Source organism: Scyliorhinus canicula, chromosome 7, assembly GCF_902713615.1.
Source record: "Scyliorhinus canicula chromosome 7, sScyCan1.1, whole genome shotgun sequence".
NCBI lineage: Eukaryota > Metazoa > Chordata > Chondrichthyes > Carcharhiniformes > Scyliorhinidae > Scyliorhinus > Scyliorhinus canicula.
The window spans coordinates 75,129,292-75,144,169 of NC_052152.1; the positions used below are offsets into that span (position 1 = coordinate 75,129,292).

Below are 14,878 nucleotides of genomic sequence, written 5' to 3' on the forward strand. Positions count from 1 at the left end.
CCCCTTTGCAATCACTTGCCCCGGCATGACCACATCCACCGTCATTAAAGCCCTACATAGTGTCTCCACCCTGTTTGGTTTCCCCAATTATGTCCACAGTGACCGGGGCTCGTCGTTCATGAACGATGAACTTCATCAGTACCTGCTCAGTAAGGGCATCGCCTCGAGCAGGACTACCAGTTATAACCCCAGGGAAAACGGGCAGCTGGAGAGGGAGAACGCGACGGTCTGGAAGACCGTCCTACTGACCCTGCGGTGGAGGAATCTCCCAGTTTCTCACTGGCAGGAGGTCCTCCCCGATGCTCTCCACTCTATTAGGTCCCTACTTTGCACGGCCACAAACGAGACCCCTCATGACCGCCTATTTGTTTTCCCTAGGAGATCCACCTCAGGGGCCTCGCTTCCATCCTGGCTGAAGACACCGGGGCCGGTCCTACTCAGAAAGTACGTCAGGAGCCATAAGTCCGATCCTCTGGTAGAGAGGGTCCAGCCCCTACACTCCAACCTCCAGTACGCTTATATCGAACACCCCGATGGCCAACAGGATACGGTCTCCCTCCGGGACCTGACGCCCGCCGGTTCCACCATATCCACCATATCCCGCCCAACCTACCACGACCAGCGCCCCCGCCCCTATATGGTTCCCGCGCTCCCTCCCGCCCTTCACCGATCCACAGGAATGAAGCTCCAGAAGAGACGCTCCCAGAGTCCACGTCTGTACCCGCACAGGCGCCCTCACTACCAATGCCAGCACGGACGGGTTCGACACCCGGGCCAGCAACAACGCCAGAGCTTCGGCGATCACAGCGCACAATCCGTGCGTCGGACCGGCCGAACGTATGAACCCATCACCCCTGCCGGACTTCATTTTTTTTAACAGGGGATGAATGTATTGAATGTATTATACCAATAATCCATCAGTGTATTTGTATCTGTGCTGTCACACTTGAATTTGTATATTTGTATCTGTACCATACTGTTGCCCTTGTGGACTTCTCCTATGGGCCATTGTATGGCATTATCCATAGGGAACATGTTGGGGCATATATGGACTCCGCCCATGGCTCTTCCCCCTTGAAGGGAGGAATAAAGTGCAGTCGACCTGCAGGTAGTTCTCAGTATTGGTTCAGTCGCAGGCAGGCACTGTTCGAAGTTGATTAAAGCCACGGTTTACTTCTACTCATGTCTCAAGTGAATTGATGGTCTCATCAAGGTGGGAGTCAGACATGTTAGAATGGTGCATACCCACGTCCCCAATCAGGTCCACTGAGCTACATGGAGTTCCTAATCTGCACTGCAGACCCTGTTCCCGCTTGTCCCCGCGAGGAGGATGTCCAGGGGGGGGGCACTATCTGGCAGGTTGGGCCCGCGCATGGCCGATGCCATGTTGTCCGTCGCGACCGCTCAGGCCGACACCATGCGCATGTGTGGCTATGGACCCGGCAATTCTCCAGGCCTTTATATCAGGAAGGGCGCGTGGTTTACCCGCCGCCGCTGTTTGCCCCTCTCTGGTCGGAGGATCAGTGCTGGGGTCTCACTGAGTTTTCCCAGGTAAAATGCCATGGATCCTCCGGACATAGCCCCAAAATCAGAGAATCCATCCCTAAGTGTTGATGCCAATGCAGAATGAATGGACTTTTGCGACAGAAAATCTGGTGCTTCACTTGGACCAATTCCACTCCTGTTGAGGGGCTAGCACAGGTGTCAAATGGGACACAACTGATTCCAATGAAAAATGGCGTGGGATTCACCGGATCCATGATTGACACTCGGGAGGCTGACAAGCTGTAGCCGTGCATACACATTACAATCCCCACACACACTCATCACAGCCAACAAGGTGGCACTGGTTGTGCAGGAGCACACCAATGCAGCTGATGGGTGGGCTGGGCCCGGTGCCCTGGGAGGGCAACTATACGACCTGTGACATTAAGTTCACAGTGGGCTGTTAGTGGTGTGCACAGCTGCATGGCTGTCTCGCCAGCTGCGACAGTGGTGTTCCCTGCCCGTCCACCCGGACCCCAAAACCCACTTCTTGGCCATTCACCACTACTCCCACCGGCCACAACAGAAGCCCCCTGGCCAGCCGCACAACTGTCAGCAAACTATGGTGATATTGGAAACCTTCTGTACCCTCTTTCTCTCCCTCAGCAGCCACCACGCCAGTTTCATGATTTTTAAAAGCACAAGTGAACCACGGCTTCTGGAACTCAGCCCATCGGAGGCGGAGAATCGCGGAGACCCTGGAGAATACCGGGTTGGACCAGCTAATGGTATGCAAATGGTGTCTACTCTACGTGCGTTCCGGAAAGCATTGATACCGCTGTCGAGGTGCTGGAGCATTGCCTTTTGACGTCAAATTGGCAACTGCCCAATCATCTTTCCCGATTTCAGCATCGGCTAACAGAGAATCCCGCCCTGTAACTGAGGGGCAGCCTGAATGAAGGAATGATGCCAGAATGTCTTGCTGCAAAAAAGGCTTTGTTCATTTTGAAATCTTCATCATGCATTGCTCAGAGGCTCCTCCATCTGTTGGATACAGGTACTGCACCCCAACGTGGAGGACAGTAACCGTACAAACCAATGCTGCGCTCACATGGCTGGAACCTATCCGATTGAGCCCCATAGAAAAACATGTTCATTGTTCAAATTTCACCATTTGCAAGTTTACGCGGGAACGTAACCCCTGCAAATGACAGGACTTTACTGTACTCTTTCCCTTCCAACTCAAACAAATCAACATAAGTTAATATAATATTAGAGCAGAATTAGACCATTTGGCCCATCGAGTCTGATCTGCCGTTAGATCATGGCTAATCTCATCCTGGCCTTAACTCCACCATCCTACTGGGTGGGGGTTCACAAATGGAGCCTGACCAGTCTGACAGAGGAAGTAAAGAAGGACCTGCAGAGTGGAACACATTCCCATTCTCCCTCGCAGGGAGAGTACAGACGATCAAAATGAATGTGCTGCCCAGGTACCTCTTCCTACTTAGATCCACCCCGATCTGTACACCAAAGGGCTTTTTCAATTCATTGGACAAGTTAATCATGCTGTTTGTATGGTCGGGGAGGGGGGGGGTGGTTGGGGGGGGGGGGGGGGGGGGGGGAGGGTGAATGCTAGATCCCAAAGAAGATACTACAGAAAACAAAGTCCAAGGGGGGTGGTGAGCACTCCCAAACCTATAGTACTACCACTGGGCAGCGACAGCAGAAAGAGTAATGGGATGGATTGAGGGGCCAGAAGCCGAGTGGATGCGCGTGGATGAGGCCTCCTATCGGGCTCCTCACTCCGGGCCCTCTCCATGGCGGCACTCCCATCCCCACCCAGAAAACACTCCAGCAGCCCAGTGGTAGCCACCCTCCAGACCTGGAACCAATTACGGCAGCAATTCGAACTGACCGAAATGTCCGACAAAACCCCCATCTGCAACAACCATAGGTTCATGCCAGCACTCACTGACGCCACCTTCAAAAGGAGGAGACAGGACCGGAAGGACACTGACAGTCAGGGACCTTTACACTGATGGCAGGGTCACAACACTTGATGAACTGACAGAGAGATTCAAGCCATTTAAGGGCAACAAACTCAGATACCTGCAGCTTAAAAACTTCCTACGGAAGGAGACATGGATATACCCGCGAGCATTGTGATGGGTGCTTCGAGATGAACTACTGGAAGCAAAAATTTTAGGTAGAGGGTGTGGTGATGTGCATCACTGTAAATACACAAGGGGTCATTGTAAATACATGTAGACTAGCTAGACACTAAAGGGAGCACCAGAGACATGACACACAGACACTCAGCCAATAGATCAGTTAGATAGGACACGACCAATGGACATTCACGAAACACACAGAGGTGACACAAACCCATATATAAAGGACACCACACACGTGATCTGCCTCTTTCCAGTGGAGACAGTCAGTGAGTACAGACACAGGGTTGATTCAATATCACACCCACCACGTGGATTGTAGCAGACTGGTTAGTCAGTCTGGGTAGCTATAGAAGGATTAACAGTAGTGTCAAACCCGAGTAATAGAAGTGTAAATAGTTTAATAAACGTGTTGAAGTTATCTCCATGTCTGAACCTTCCTTTGTCAAGTGCACCACAAGGAAGCAGTTTATGCTACACCTAGATCATAACAAGACATGGTACCAGCAATGAACTGTTTCAATCCATATAGATAAATCTCAGCATACAGTGACAACCAGCAACAATACCCAGGCGAGATGTTCGAGATCCCGGTTCCGCAGCGGCTCCAGGGCCACGGCGATCTCCGCGAAAACTGGCGGGTATCCCGGCAAAGGTTTGAAATCTTCCTGGTAGCAGCTGACCTACAAGACGTGGATGATGCTGAAAAACAGAGCTTCTGCTCACCATCGCCGGTGCCAGAGCAGAAGGAATCTTAAAAAAATGTAAGTTCTCCAAAAGGCGAAACAGGAGCAACTTCCAGGCAGTCCTGGACAAATTCGATAAATACTGTGAGGAAAACACACTCCAGCCAGCAAGAAAAGGTAAGAGAAGCGCCAGTACTCACCACGAGGCCGAGATCCCGGAGCAGAGAACAATTTTGATCGGTGGCCATCTTTCTAAAGGTACTGCACATGCGTAGTTGCGCGAGAAGCGCACAGAACGGGAATGTCCGTTTGCGCAAGAAGCCATGCATGCGCAATCGCGAAAATGGCCCCTAGCACAGGAACAGCATTATGTGCATGCGCAAACGCTTCCTACGTCTGACGTCACATGTGTCATGACGTCAAAGGCCCCGGACCACGCCCATTTAAAAGGGAAACGTCCCAAATCAAAAACAAAATCTCTTAAAGCTTCTTTCACCTGGAATGACAGTACAATGCTTCAAATTGAACCAGGAAATGGAATTAACCTCCGAAGAACCCTGGAACGAGTAGTTACCTACGCCCAAACTGATGATTCCGACCTTGAATACTTCGACACCGACCTTTATTTTTTCTCTGGACCTCGCGAGCCCAATGCCAGCTACGATGCAAGCAGTGATGATATGGTCCGGGAGGACTATGACTTGGACGAAGGTTTTTCCATTACAAATGGCGACCCCCATACTGAATCCGACGCAGACGTGGATTCATTCTTCGGATTTGAAGATCTTCAGCCCAGCATATACGACATCCCGACTCGTGAGTGCAGCATATGCTGCGGCCTGACACCAAGAGACAGAGAGCAGTACAAGCCCACAGAGAGCGGCCTGCTGCCACACAGAGAGTGGCCCACGCACCGCTAAGGGTTCCCGACTCCACAATAGAAGACACGCAAGGCTCCACACCGCAGTCCTTGCATGAACAAGAAGTGACTCCTGTGTCACAAGCCTCCACAGCGAGCTCGTGGACAGACTCCACGATTGAAGAAACGCAAGACTCCAGAGCGCAGTCCTTGCACACACAAGAAGTGACTCCAGTGTCACAAGCCTCCACAACGAGTTCGTGGGCAGTCTCCATGATAGAAGAAACGCAAGACTCCAGAGCGCTGTCCTTGCACACACAAGAAGTGACTCCAGTGTCACAAGCTTCCACAACGAGCTTGTGGGCAGTCTCCACGATAGAAGCAATGCAAGACTCCAATGCGCAGTCCTTGCAGGAACAGGACCATGAGGGTCTAGCAACCTCCTCTGACCAACTAGCAGACAACCATGATGGTCTATCATGCTACAGTGAAGAACAAAGCGACGATGACAGTCCAAGCTCAGATGAAGGATAACAGCAAGACAATGACAGTCCACACACATTGTTTGCGCCACCAGATGAAGACTCTGACAGTCTACCCAACCCAAGTGAACAACAAGAAGCTACTGAATCTCTATCCACTGTATGTGAGACGAGTGACGACTACATCCCACTTCCCGTACAAGATGTGCAATGCGACAGACCTCAGCTAATGTGTACAGAGGCACTCGATGATCACTGTGGGACCACTGGTGACTCCGGTGACACCAAGTTACTTCCAACCTCATTCACTTGAACCTCTCTATAAGTCAATGCATTCCTGCATGTTCTGACTCCAGACGTGCAGCTTCAAGAAATCACAGCTGACTCCAGTGAACCTGCTGTGACTCCAGACGGGGAGCATCGACAAACCAAAACTGACTCAGGTGAAACAGACCAGACTACAGATGGGGAGCATCGACAAACCAACACTGACTCAGGTGAAACAGATCAGACTTCAGATGGGGAGCAACCAAATGCCGACTCTAATTCACGTAAGCCGGACTTTACTCCAGACAGGGAGTGCCGCAACCTCAGTGACGGCACACTCAGGGTGACAGCAGATGCCACAACGACAGGAGATGGATCACTGGACATTACACTGGGTCAGTAATAACAAGTAGTGGCTACAGTCCAAGAGGAATACACCAATATTCACCACAGCTATATCCTTCCAAGCCATACCCACACATTCTTTCCACACCAGCAGTGCAGCCAATGACAGCTTATGCTGGGCAAACCCAGTACTGTATTCAGGAATGAAGCAGCCAGCAGTCTATGCAGCATATTCTCAAACAGGCCAGCACTACGGATTGCCCACTAATGGAATCAAGACCGAAGGAGGACTATCGCAAGCGCAATCTGCACTGCAGACTGGATGCCTTAGTTACAGCCCAGGATTTGCTGCACCCCAGCCTGGCCAAACAGCATATTCCTATCAGATGCAAGGTTCTGGTTTCACATCATCACCAGGTATTTATGCGAGCAGCAACCCTGTTTCCAATTCGATAGGCTTCAACAGTTCTCATCAGGATTATCCTTCCTACACAGCATTTGGCCAAAACCAGTATGTACAGTATTTTCCAACTTCAACATATGGCACATCCATGACATCGAATGAAACTGTTGATGGTACCTCTTCAAAGTCAACACCTTATCAGCTACAAGATGCCATCCAACATCACCATCACAAACATTGAAAAAAAAAGGGACTCCAAATCAGACAGCGAAGTGATTTGACCACTTCTTGGTTCCTGTGGCACAGGGACGTTGATGGCATTCATAAGGACCTGCCACCATCAAATTCACCAACCCATCAGGAGAGACATTTGACCATGATGATTGATGGTTTATGGACTCACACAAATGATTTGGACTTATTGTTTAATCACTGTTTTCCTGACTTGTACATACCATAACTTACCTGCCTGTCTTTTGTTCAATTTTATTTAAGTGTATAGAAAATATGTAACATGTAAAAAAGGAGAATGTGGTGATGTGCATCACTGTAAATACACAAGGGGTTAATGTAAATACATGTAGACTAGCTAGTCACTAGAGGGAGCACCAGAGACATGACACACAGACACTCAACCAATAGATCAGTTTGATAGGACACAACCAATTGGCATTCACAATACACACAGAGGTAACACGACCACAGGAGGATATTACACCAACCCATATATAAAGGACACCACACACGTGATCTGCCTCTTTCCAGTGGAGACAGTCAGTGAGTACAGACACAGGGTTGTTTCAATATCACTCCCACCACGTGGATTGTAGCAGACTGGTTAGTCAGTCTGGGTAGCTTTAGTAGGATTAGCAGTAGTGTCGAACCCGAGTAATAGAAGTGTAAATAGTTTAATAAACGTGTTGAAGTTATATCCACGTCTGAACCTTCCTTTGTCAAGTGCACCACAAGGGAAGCCACTTATGCTACACCTACAGCATAACAAGACAGAGGGAACTGCAGCGACCTGTGCAAACGACTGATAGAGAGGGCTGACGAGACGTGACGAGGAGGAAATGGGAGGAAGACTTGGGGTTCAAAATAGGGTGGGGACTCTGGAGCGAAGCACTACAGATGGTCAACTCCACCTCCACGTGTGCAAGACTCGACCTAACACAACTAGATTTGGATTTTGTTTATTGTCACGTGTACCAAGGTACAGTGAAAAGTATTTTTCTGTGAGCAGCTCAACAGATCATTAAGTACATGAAAAGAAAAGGAAATAAACAAAAATACATAATAGGGCAGCACAATGTACACAATGTTAGTGGATAACACTGGCATTGGGTGAAGCATGCAGGGGTGTAGTGTTAATCAGGTCAGTCCACAATAGGGTCATTTAGGAGTCTGGTAACAGTGGGGAAGAAGCTGTTTTTGAGTCTGTTCGTGCATGTTCTCTGACATTTGCATTTCTTGTCCAATGGGAAAAGTTGGAAGAGTGAGTAGGCCAGGTGGGAGGGATCTTTGATTATGCTGCCTGCTTTCCCCAGGCAGCGGGAGGTGTAGATGGAGTCAATAGTTTGGAGGTGGTTCATGTGATGGTCTGGGCTGTGTTCCCGACTCTGAAGTTTCTTGCGGTCCAACTAAAAGTGGGACATAGAGCCCACTTAACAATGTGTATGTTCTTCCTAGAGGTGGAGGACAGATGCGAACAGTGCCAAGGAGGCCCGGCCAACCACGGCCACAGGTTCTGGTCTTGCCCCAGACTTTCTGGGTACTGGACAGCCTTCTTTGAGGCAATGCCCACAAGTGGCGATCTATGGGGTATCAGATCAGCCAGATCTCTTCATGGGGAGGAGGGCGGATGCCCTTGCCTTTGCCTCCCTCCTCACCCGCCGTAGAATCCTGCTCGGCTGGCAGTCAACAGCACCACCTAAAGCTGCAGACTGGCTGTCCAACTTATCGGAATTTCTTCAAATGGAGTAAATCAAATTCGGCATCTGAGGGTCGGAAGATGGCTTCCTCAAAACAAGGTAGGCATTCACCTGACTGTTCAAGGACCTGTTTGTGAAGAATGATTCATTTTTAGCCACTGTGTTACCTGTGAATTACTTCACATACACAGTGGCATGCCAGTATCTGTCAGAGAAATTCGTGAAGAAACTCAAAAGCTATGTTGCTCAGTAAAGTATTCAATTCTGTCACGGGGTGGGGGGGGGGGGGGGCAGCACGGTGGCATAGTGGTTAGCACAATTGCTTCACAGCTCCAGGGTCCCAGGTTCGATTCCCGGCTGGGTCACTGTCTGTGCGGAGTCTGCACGTCCTCCCCATATGTGCGTGGGTTTCCTCCGGGAGCTCCGGTTTCCTCACACAGTCCAAAGATGTGCGGGTTAGGTGGATTGGCCATGATAAATTGCCTTTAGTGTCCAAAAAGGCTAAGTGGGGGTTGCTGGGTTGCAGGGATAGGATAGATACGTGGGCTTCAGTGGGTTGCTTTTTGTAAGGGCCGGTGCAGACTCGATGGGCTGAATGGTCTCCTTCTGCACTGTAAATGCTATGAAATGTCTTTAGGCTAGCCTAACGAGTGAGAAATTGTAGGTGTATGTCACACATAGAAATGAACCGAGTGCAGATCAAGGCTGTCTCCAATGGGATTTAAGGATAATTATTCCATCAGGGTTTAGTGAGAGAATGTTAGCGGAAACGCATAAAGAACAATAGGGAAATCTATATGAAGGCAGTAGCAAGAAGCTCCTTTTGTATCCAAAAGTAAATGGAGATTTTGGAGAGTTGGTGAGAAGTTATGAATATCTCAGAATGACTAATAATCCAGCTAAGGCTCCTTTCATCCAATTGTCAAACACATAAAACAATTGAAAGAAGGTGAGACCACACCTGGAGTATTGTGCACAGTTTTAGTCCCCTTATTTGAGGAAAGACGGCATGGCATTGGAGGCAGTTCAGAGGAGGTTAACAAGGTTGATTCCAGAAATGAGAGGTTTGTCATTTGAAGAGAAATTGTACAGTTCAGACCAATACTCTCTCACATTTAGAAGAATGAGGACATATAAAATTGAGGTATATAAGATGAGAAAAGGTATGGATAAAATATATGTGGAGCAGATCTCTCACCTTGACCGGCCCCACTTCCCTCCACCTCCTGTATACACTATCCATCTCCCCCCACCCCCCCCCATTCAAACCCATGATTCTCGCACAATGGCGTTAACATAGACATTCCTTTCACCCTAAAATGCCTCCTCAACTAATTCCATATCTTCACCGTGGACTGCACCACCGGGCTCCCTGAATACCTACTCAGAGCCATTGGCAATGCTGCCGTCACCATAGCCCTCAAACTAGACCCCTTACAAGATTTCTCCTCCATCCTAACCCACTCTGCCTCTGCTCCTTCCCACCTCCACAGCACCTTATCTACATTCGCCGCCCAATAATTATGAAGCAAGTTCAGCAATGCCAACCCCCCCCCCCCCCCCCCCCCCCCCCCGCTGCCTCTGCCTCTATAGCAGGGTCCTCCCCACTCTCGGCACCTTCCCTGCCCACACAAAGTCAGAAATGATTGTGTCCACTTTCCGAAAAAGGACCTTTGTTATAAAGATCGGGAGAGCCTGAAAAGTAAACAAGATCCTCGTCAGAATATTCATTTTCACCACTTGGATCCTCCCTGCCAACGTCGATTGCAGTGTCCCACCTCTTAAGATCTTCCCTGGCTTCCTCCACCAGCTTTGTTAAGTTCCACTTATGGAGTCCAGTCCATTCCCTGAATCCCCAAATACCTAAACCTATCCTTCGCTAACGCAAGTGGCATCGCCCCTAAATTAGCCCGCTGTCCCAGCTAATTCACTGGGAAAACCTCGCTTTCCCCTACATTCAATTTGTACCCTGAGAACCCTCCAAACTTCCCCAGCGGGCTCATAATCCTTCCCATACTCTCCAGCGGATCCGAAACATACAGCAAGAGGTCATTGGCATAGAGCAACACCCGATGCTCCCTCTGTCCCCTCATAATCCCCCTCCACTCTGCCGACCCCCAAGAGCCATCGCTAATCGCTCTATGGCCAGCGCAAACAGCAGCGGCGACAACGGGCACTCCTGTTTCATACCCCTGTGTAAGCCAAAGCTTTGCAAACTCATATTATTCATCCTCACACTCACCCTTGGTACCACATTCCCAGCCCCAGTCCGTATCTGCAACACAGCAACTGCCACCCCGCCACAAATCTCAGCACAAATCCAAACCATCCCAAAACCTCGAACAAGTACCACCTGATCAAATGCCTTCTCCGCGTCTATAGACACCACCACCTCCGGTACAAGAGCCCCCGATGGATTCATCACTCCATTCAAAAGCTGTCTTATATTACTCGCGAGCTGCCTGCCCTTCAGGAAGCCTGTTTGATCTTCTGCAATCACCCCAGGACACAATCCTCCATTCACTCGCCAACAACGTAGCTAATACTTTCACACCTGCATTCAATAGTGATAAGGGCCCCCTCCTCCGAAAGCAAACAAACAAATGTTAAACGCAAACAGTGCCATAAAACAGGAGGGGGGGGGATGGGACATCCATCCCCATATAAACCTTTCACCCCTACAACCCCTTACAATGCCAACAGTAAACAGCAAACCCCCAAAAAAGGACTGCCTCCAGACCGGAGGGGACATTAATCCCCCAATCCCCACTCCCCACTCCCACTTCAAACATTCTCCCAACCATTATGAAATGCCAGCCACCCTGGTTGCCAAGCATTGTCCACTCAGTTCTCCCCTAGTTTATGCTCCTTAATGAAGTCTCCGGCCGCTTCTGGGGTCTCAAAATAATACTCCCGGACTCCGAACGTCACCCATAGTTTCGTGGAGTAGAGCACCCTGAACCTGATCCGCTGCCGGTACAGCACCGTCTTGGCCTTGTTGCATCCTACCCGCCGCTTCGCCAACTCAGCTCCGATGGCCTGATAAATGTGGAAGTTATTTCCCTCCCAATTGCAGGTATGCTTCACCCTGACCCAACACAAAATCTTCTCTTTCTCCACAAATTTGAGGAGTCTCACGATCACCACCCATGGCATCTCCCCAGCTCTAGGCTACTGCCTCAGGGACCTGTGCGCTCGGTCTAATTCAGGGGCCTTATCGAGCACCCCTTCCACCACCAGCCCCGCCAGCATCTTTGATACGTACCTCATGGCATTAGCACCTCCCACTCCTTCAGGCAGGCCCACTATTCGCAGGTTCTGCCGTCTCGATGTATTTTCCTGCTCCTCCGCCTGTGCCCTCAACATTTTACAAAGGTCTCCGAGGAGCCCCACCTCTGCCCCCAGAGCCACCACATGATCGCTGTGGTCCGAGATCACTCCTTCGATCTCTCGAATCTGCGACACCTGCACCTCCAAACACTTCTCCACCCATTCCAACAAACTCTTCAGGGGTGCCACAACTCCTTTGATGGCCTTTGAGTGATCCTCCTACATTTCCTTCCTCTGTTGGCGGAATTCCTCCTTAATAAAAGCCATCAACTGTTCCAACTGGGGCCTTTCACCTTGCAGCAGCCGTTCATCTTGCAGCAGCCCTACCTCCATAGCCATCCTTACACTGGCTGCTGCAGCACAGGTTTCCTCTAACTCTTTGGCCCGGTCTCTCAACGTGTACTGCCGGGTTTTCTAATGAGCAGATAACCAATCTCAGGGGAAACTAGTCCGATCTTCAGATACACCGTTTCATCAAAATTCCACCCAATATTGGGTAAAAAGGAGCTCTTTTCTGTGCCTTCAAGCAGGAGCTGCCCTGAGTGTGACCACTCACACCATGGCCACCACTGGAAGTTCTTTAATGCTGTCCACCTTGATCAAAGACCACTTTGTGCACTCTTGGGACTTCCTCAATGACAGACCGTACTCTTACTGATCCCGACAGGAAGTAATTCAGCAGAGTTCAAACTTGTCTTTTTTACTCAATTTTTTCTCCACAGGGAGACTTTGTTGCCTCCGAATTCTATCAATGGCAAGAAATAGGATGCATCATCGCTCTAACACTAACTCTGCCTAACACTGGAATACCGACATTGGAATAACCAATCAGTTTAACACCAGCTTTGCATAAAGGAATATGACTTAATGATTTCTTGCACTCTCCTTCTGAGATAGATACTGCTGCAGGTGTATCAATGATGAAAGTAAGTTGTGAATCTTTGGATTTCATTTTTATTGTGGGGACTGGAAGTATATCTTCAGTCCTCTTCCTTGTGCTGGTTCTTGCTCTCTGACTCGGTCCAACTCGTGATCAACATGCTCAATAACATCAACTTCTATTTCCACATCTATCATATGTGCATTTGAAGATTTTCAGACTCCTGAACTAATTTTAGATCTGCCACAACCTTAATCTGGTGCATGGCTGCGACATGAAGCTTTACTATCAGCTGGAGCATTACTGTTTCTATTTTTAAATAAATTTAGAATATCCAATTCATTTTTTTCCAAGGGGCAATTTAGCATGTTCAATCCACCTACCCTGTGCATCTTAGGTTTGTGGGGGCCAAACACACGCAAACACGGGGTGAATGTGCAAACTCCGCACGGACAGTGACCTAGGGCCGGGATCGAACCTGGGATTGACTTTCCCACAGGCACAGCACATTGACTGGAAAAATGGCATTTAAATCATTGTGGAGTAGCATCTAAATTGCTGGCTCTGAGATGGTGAACTTTGCTGCTATGGCCTGGAGTTCACTGAAATCCAGTGGACCTCCCCAACCTGCTCAGGAAAATAATTCCTTTGCAATTTGCAACTATCTCTTCCTGCCATTCCCATGGCTGTGACCTCATTCCAGGCCTCCTTTCATGTCAGCTTAACTGTCTTTGACCAACAGCTTGGCCTGAATTATATTGCTCCCTAAAGTCCTCTGACAGACCTGCCTCTCAGCTTGCTTTTTATGTTTGTACCATGCCACAGTGGTGAGAGAGTTTCTTTAATTCGAGAATGTAATCCGCAAACTTTTCACATGGTGACTGCTTCCTTTTGACAGAACGTTATTCTCAGAGTAATTTCATTCTTAATTATGCCATCATCTGATTCCAGAATCCCATTAATTTCGGCATGGTCCATAGTATTGGGTCTTGCCTGAAACATTTCTCAGGCATCATCTCAGAAACATCAGGGCCCAACATGATGAGGAAAACATTCATTTTATTTTCATCCCCTATTTTATTGTAATCATCAGTCCTCTTTGATCGGGTTGAATTGACCCAAAATATGCCACTTCAGTGGTATTTTGTTCAATTACATACCATGCTGACTTTACAGTGTACGTGAATACAAAGTGCAAACAGGGAGCAATCCTTCAAATCCCTCAGACTTCCTCAAAATCAACTTTAGGAGTTTTAAAGGGTGTCACGAAAGGCCATTGTGTTTGGCATTTCAGCCAATGTAGGTTTTTAAAACAGTTTTTAAAAGAAAATCTATCCAATTAAGGAACAATTTAGCACGGCCAATCCATATCTTTGAGTTGCAGGAGCATGATCCACACAGACACAGTGACCCGGGGCCAGATCTTCAGCACCGTTAGGTAGCAGTGCTAACCAATACGTCACCATGTCACCCAGCCAATGTAGGTTGAGGGGCTAGTAACCGTGTAAAACCTCTGCCTGTGTGCTTATGCCTAACTGTATGTAACTGTATTGACGCACCTCAGAGCACAACATGACCAATGTATACAGTTTGAACAGAATTGTAATCTCTGTAACGAAAATATTGAAATGTTTGTAATGTTCTCATTACTGAATTGAAGCACCTCAAAGTGCTTCTTGATCTCTAGAGAAAATGTGACTATCATTGCACTTCACTGTTATGACAATTTGAAATGTTTTGTAATGTTTCTTTCATGAACATGAAATATATTTTATGAATAAAGTATGCTTTTGCAAAAGAAAAGTGTGTTAACATGGTTTTCAGTTCTTAACTTCTCAAATAAAGTGTAAAAAATAATTCTGCCCTATCCTCATCTTCACCTTTTCGTTGTGTATTGCATTGAGTAGATTAACATGTGGATTCATAGCAGGCAGCCATGTCATGGGAATACAACTTTAAGAAATGTTTGTCTGTTCAAGTGGCTGCAGTGATGTCAGAGTGTGGGTGGAGCTGAGCTCTGGCTCTGCTTTTTAGTT

The 14,878-nt window shown here is 48.4% G+C and overlaps 1 protein-coding gene across 1 annotated transcript; it reads left to right on the forward strand.

Moving 5' to 3' along the window:
- Positions 1 to 4,857: 4,857 nt before the first annotated feature.
- Positions 4,858 to 12,786, forward strand: LOC119969097 (eyes absent homolog 4-like). The gene is given in 5 exon segments (XM_038802299.1): positions 4,858 to 5,056; positions 6,291 to 6,493; positions 6,496 to 6,874; positions 12,388 to 12,458; positions 12,685 to 12,786. Coding segments are annotated over 5 exon segments (954 nt in total).
- The last annotated feature ends 2,092 nt before the right edge of the window (positions 12,787 to 14,878 follow it).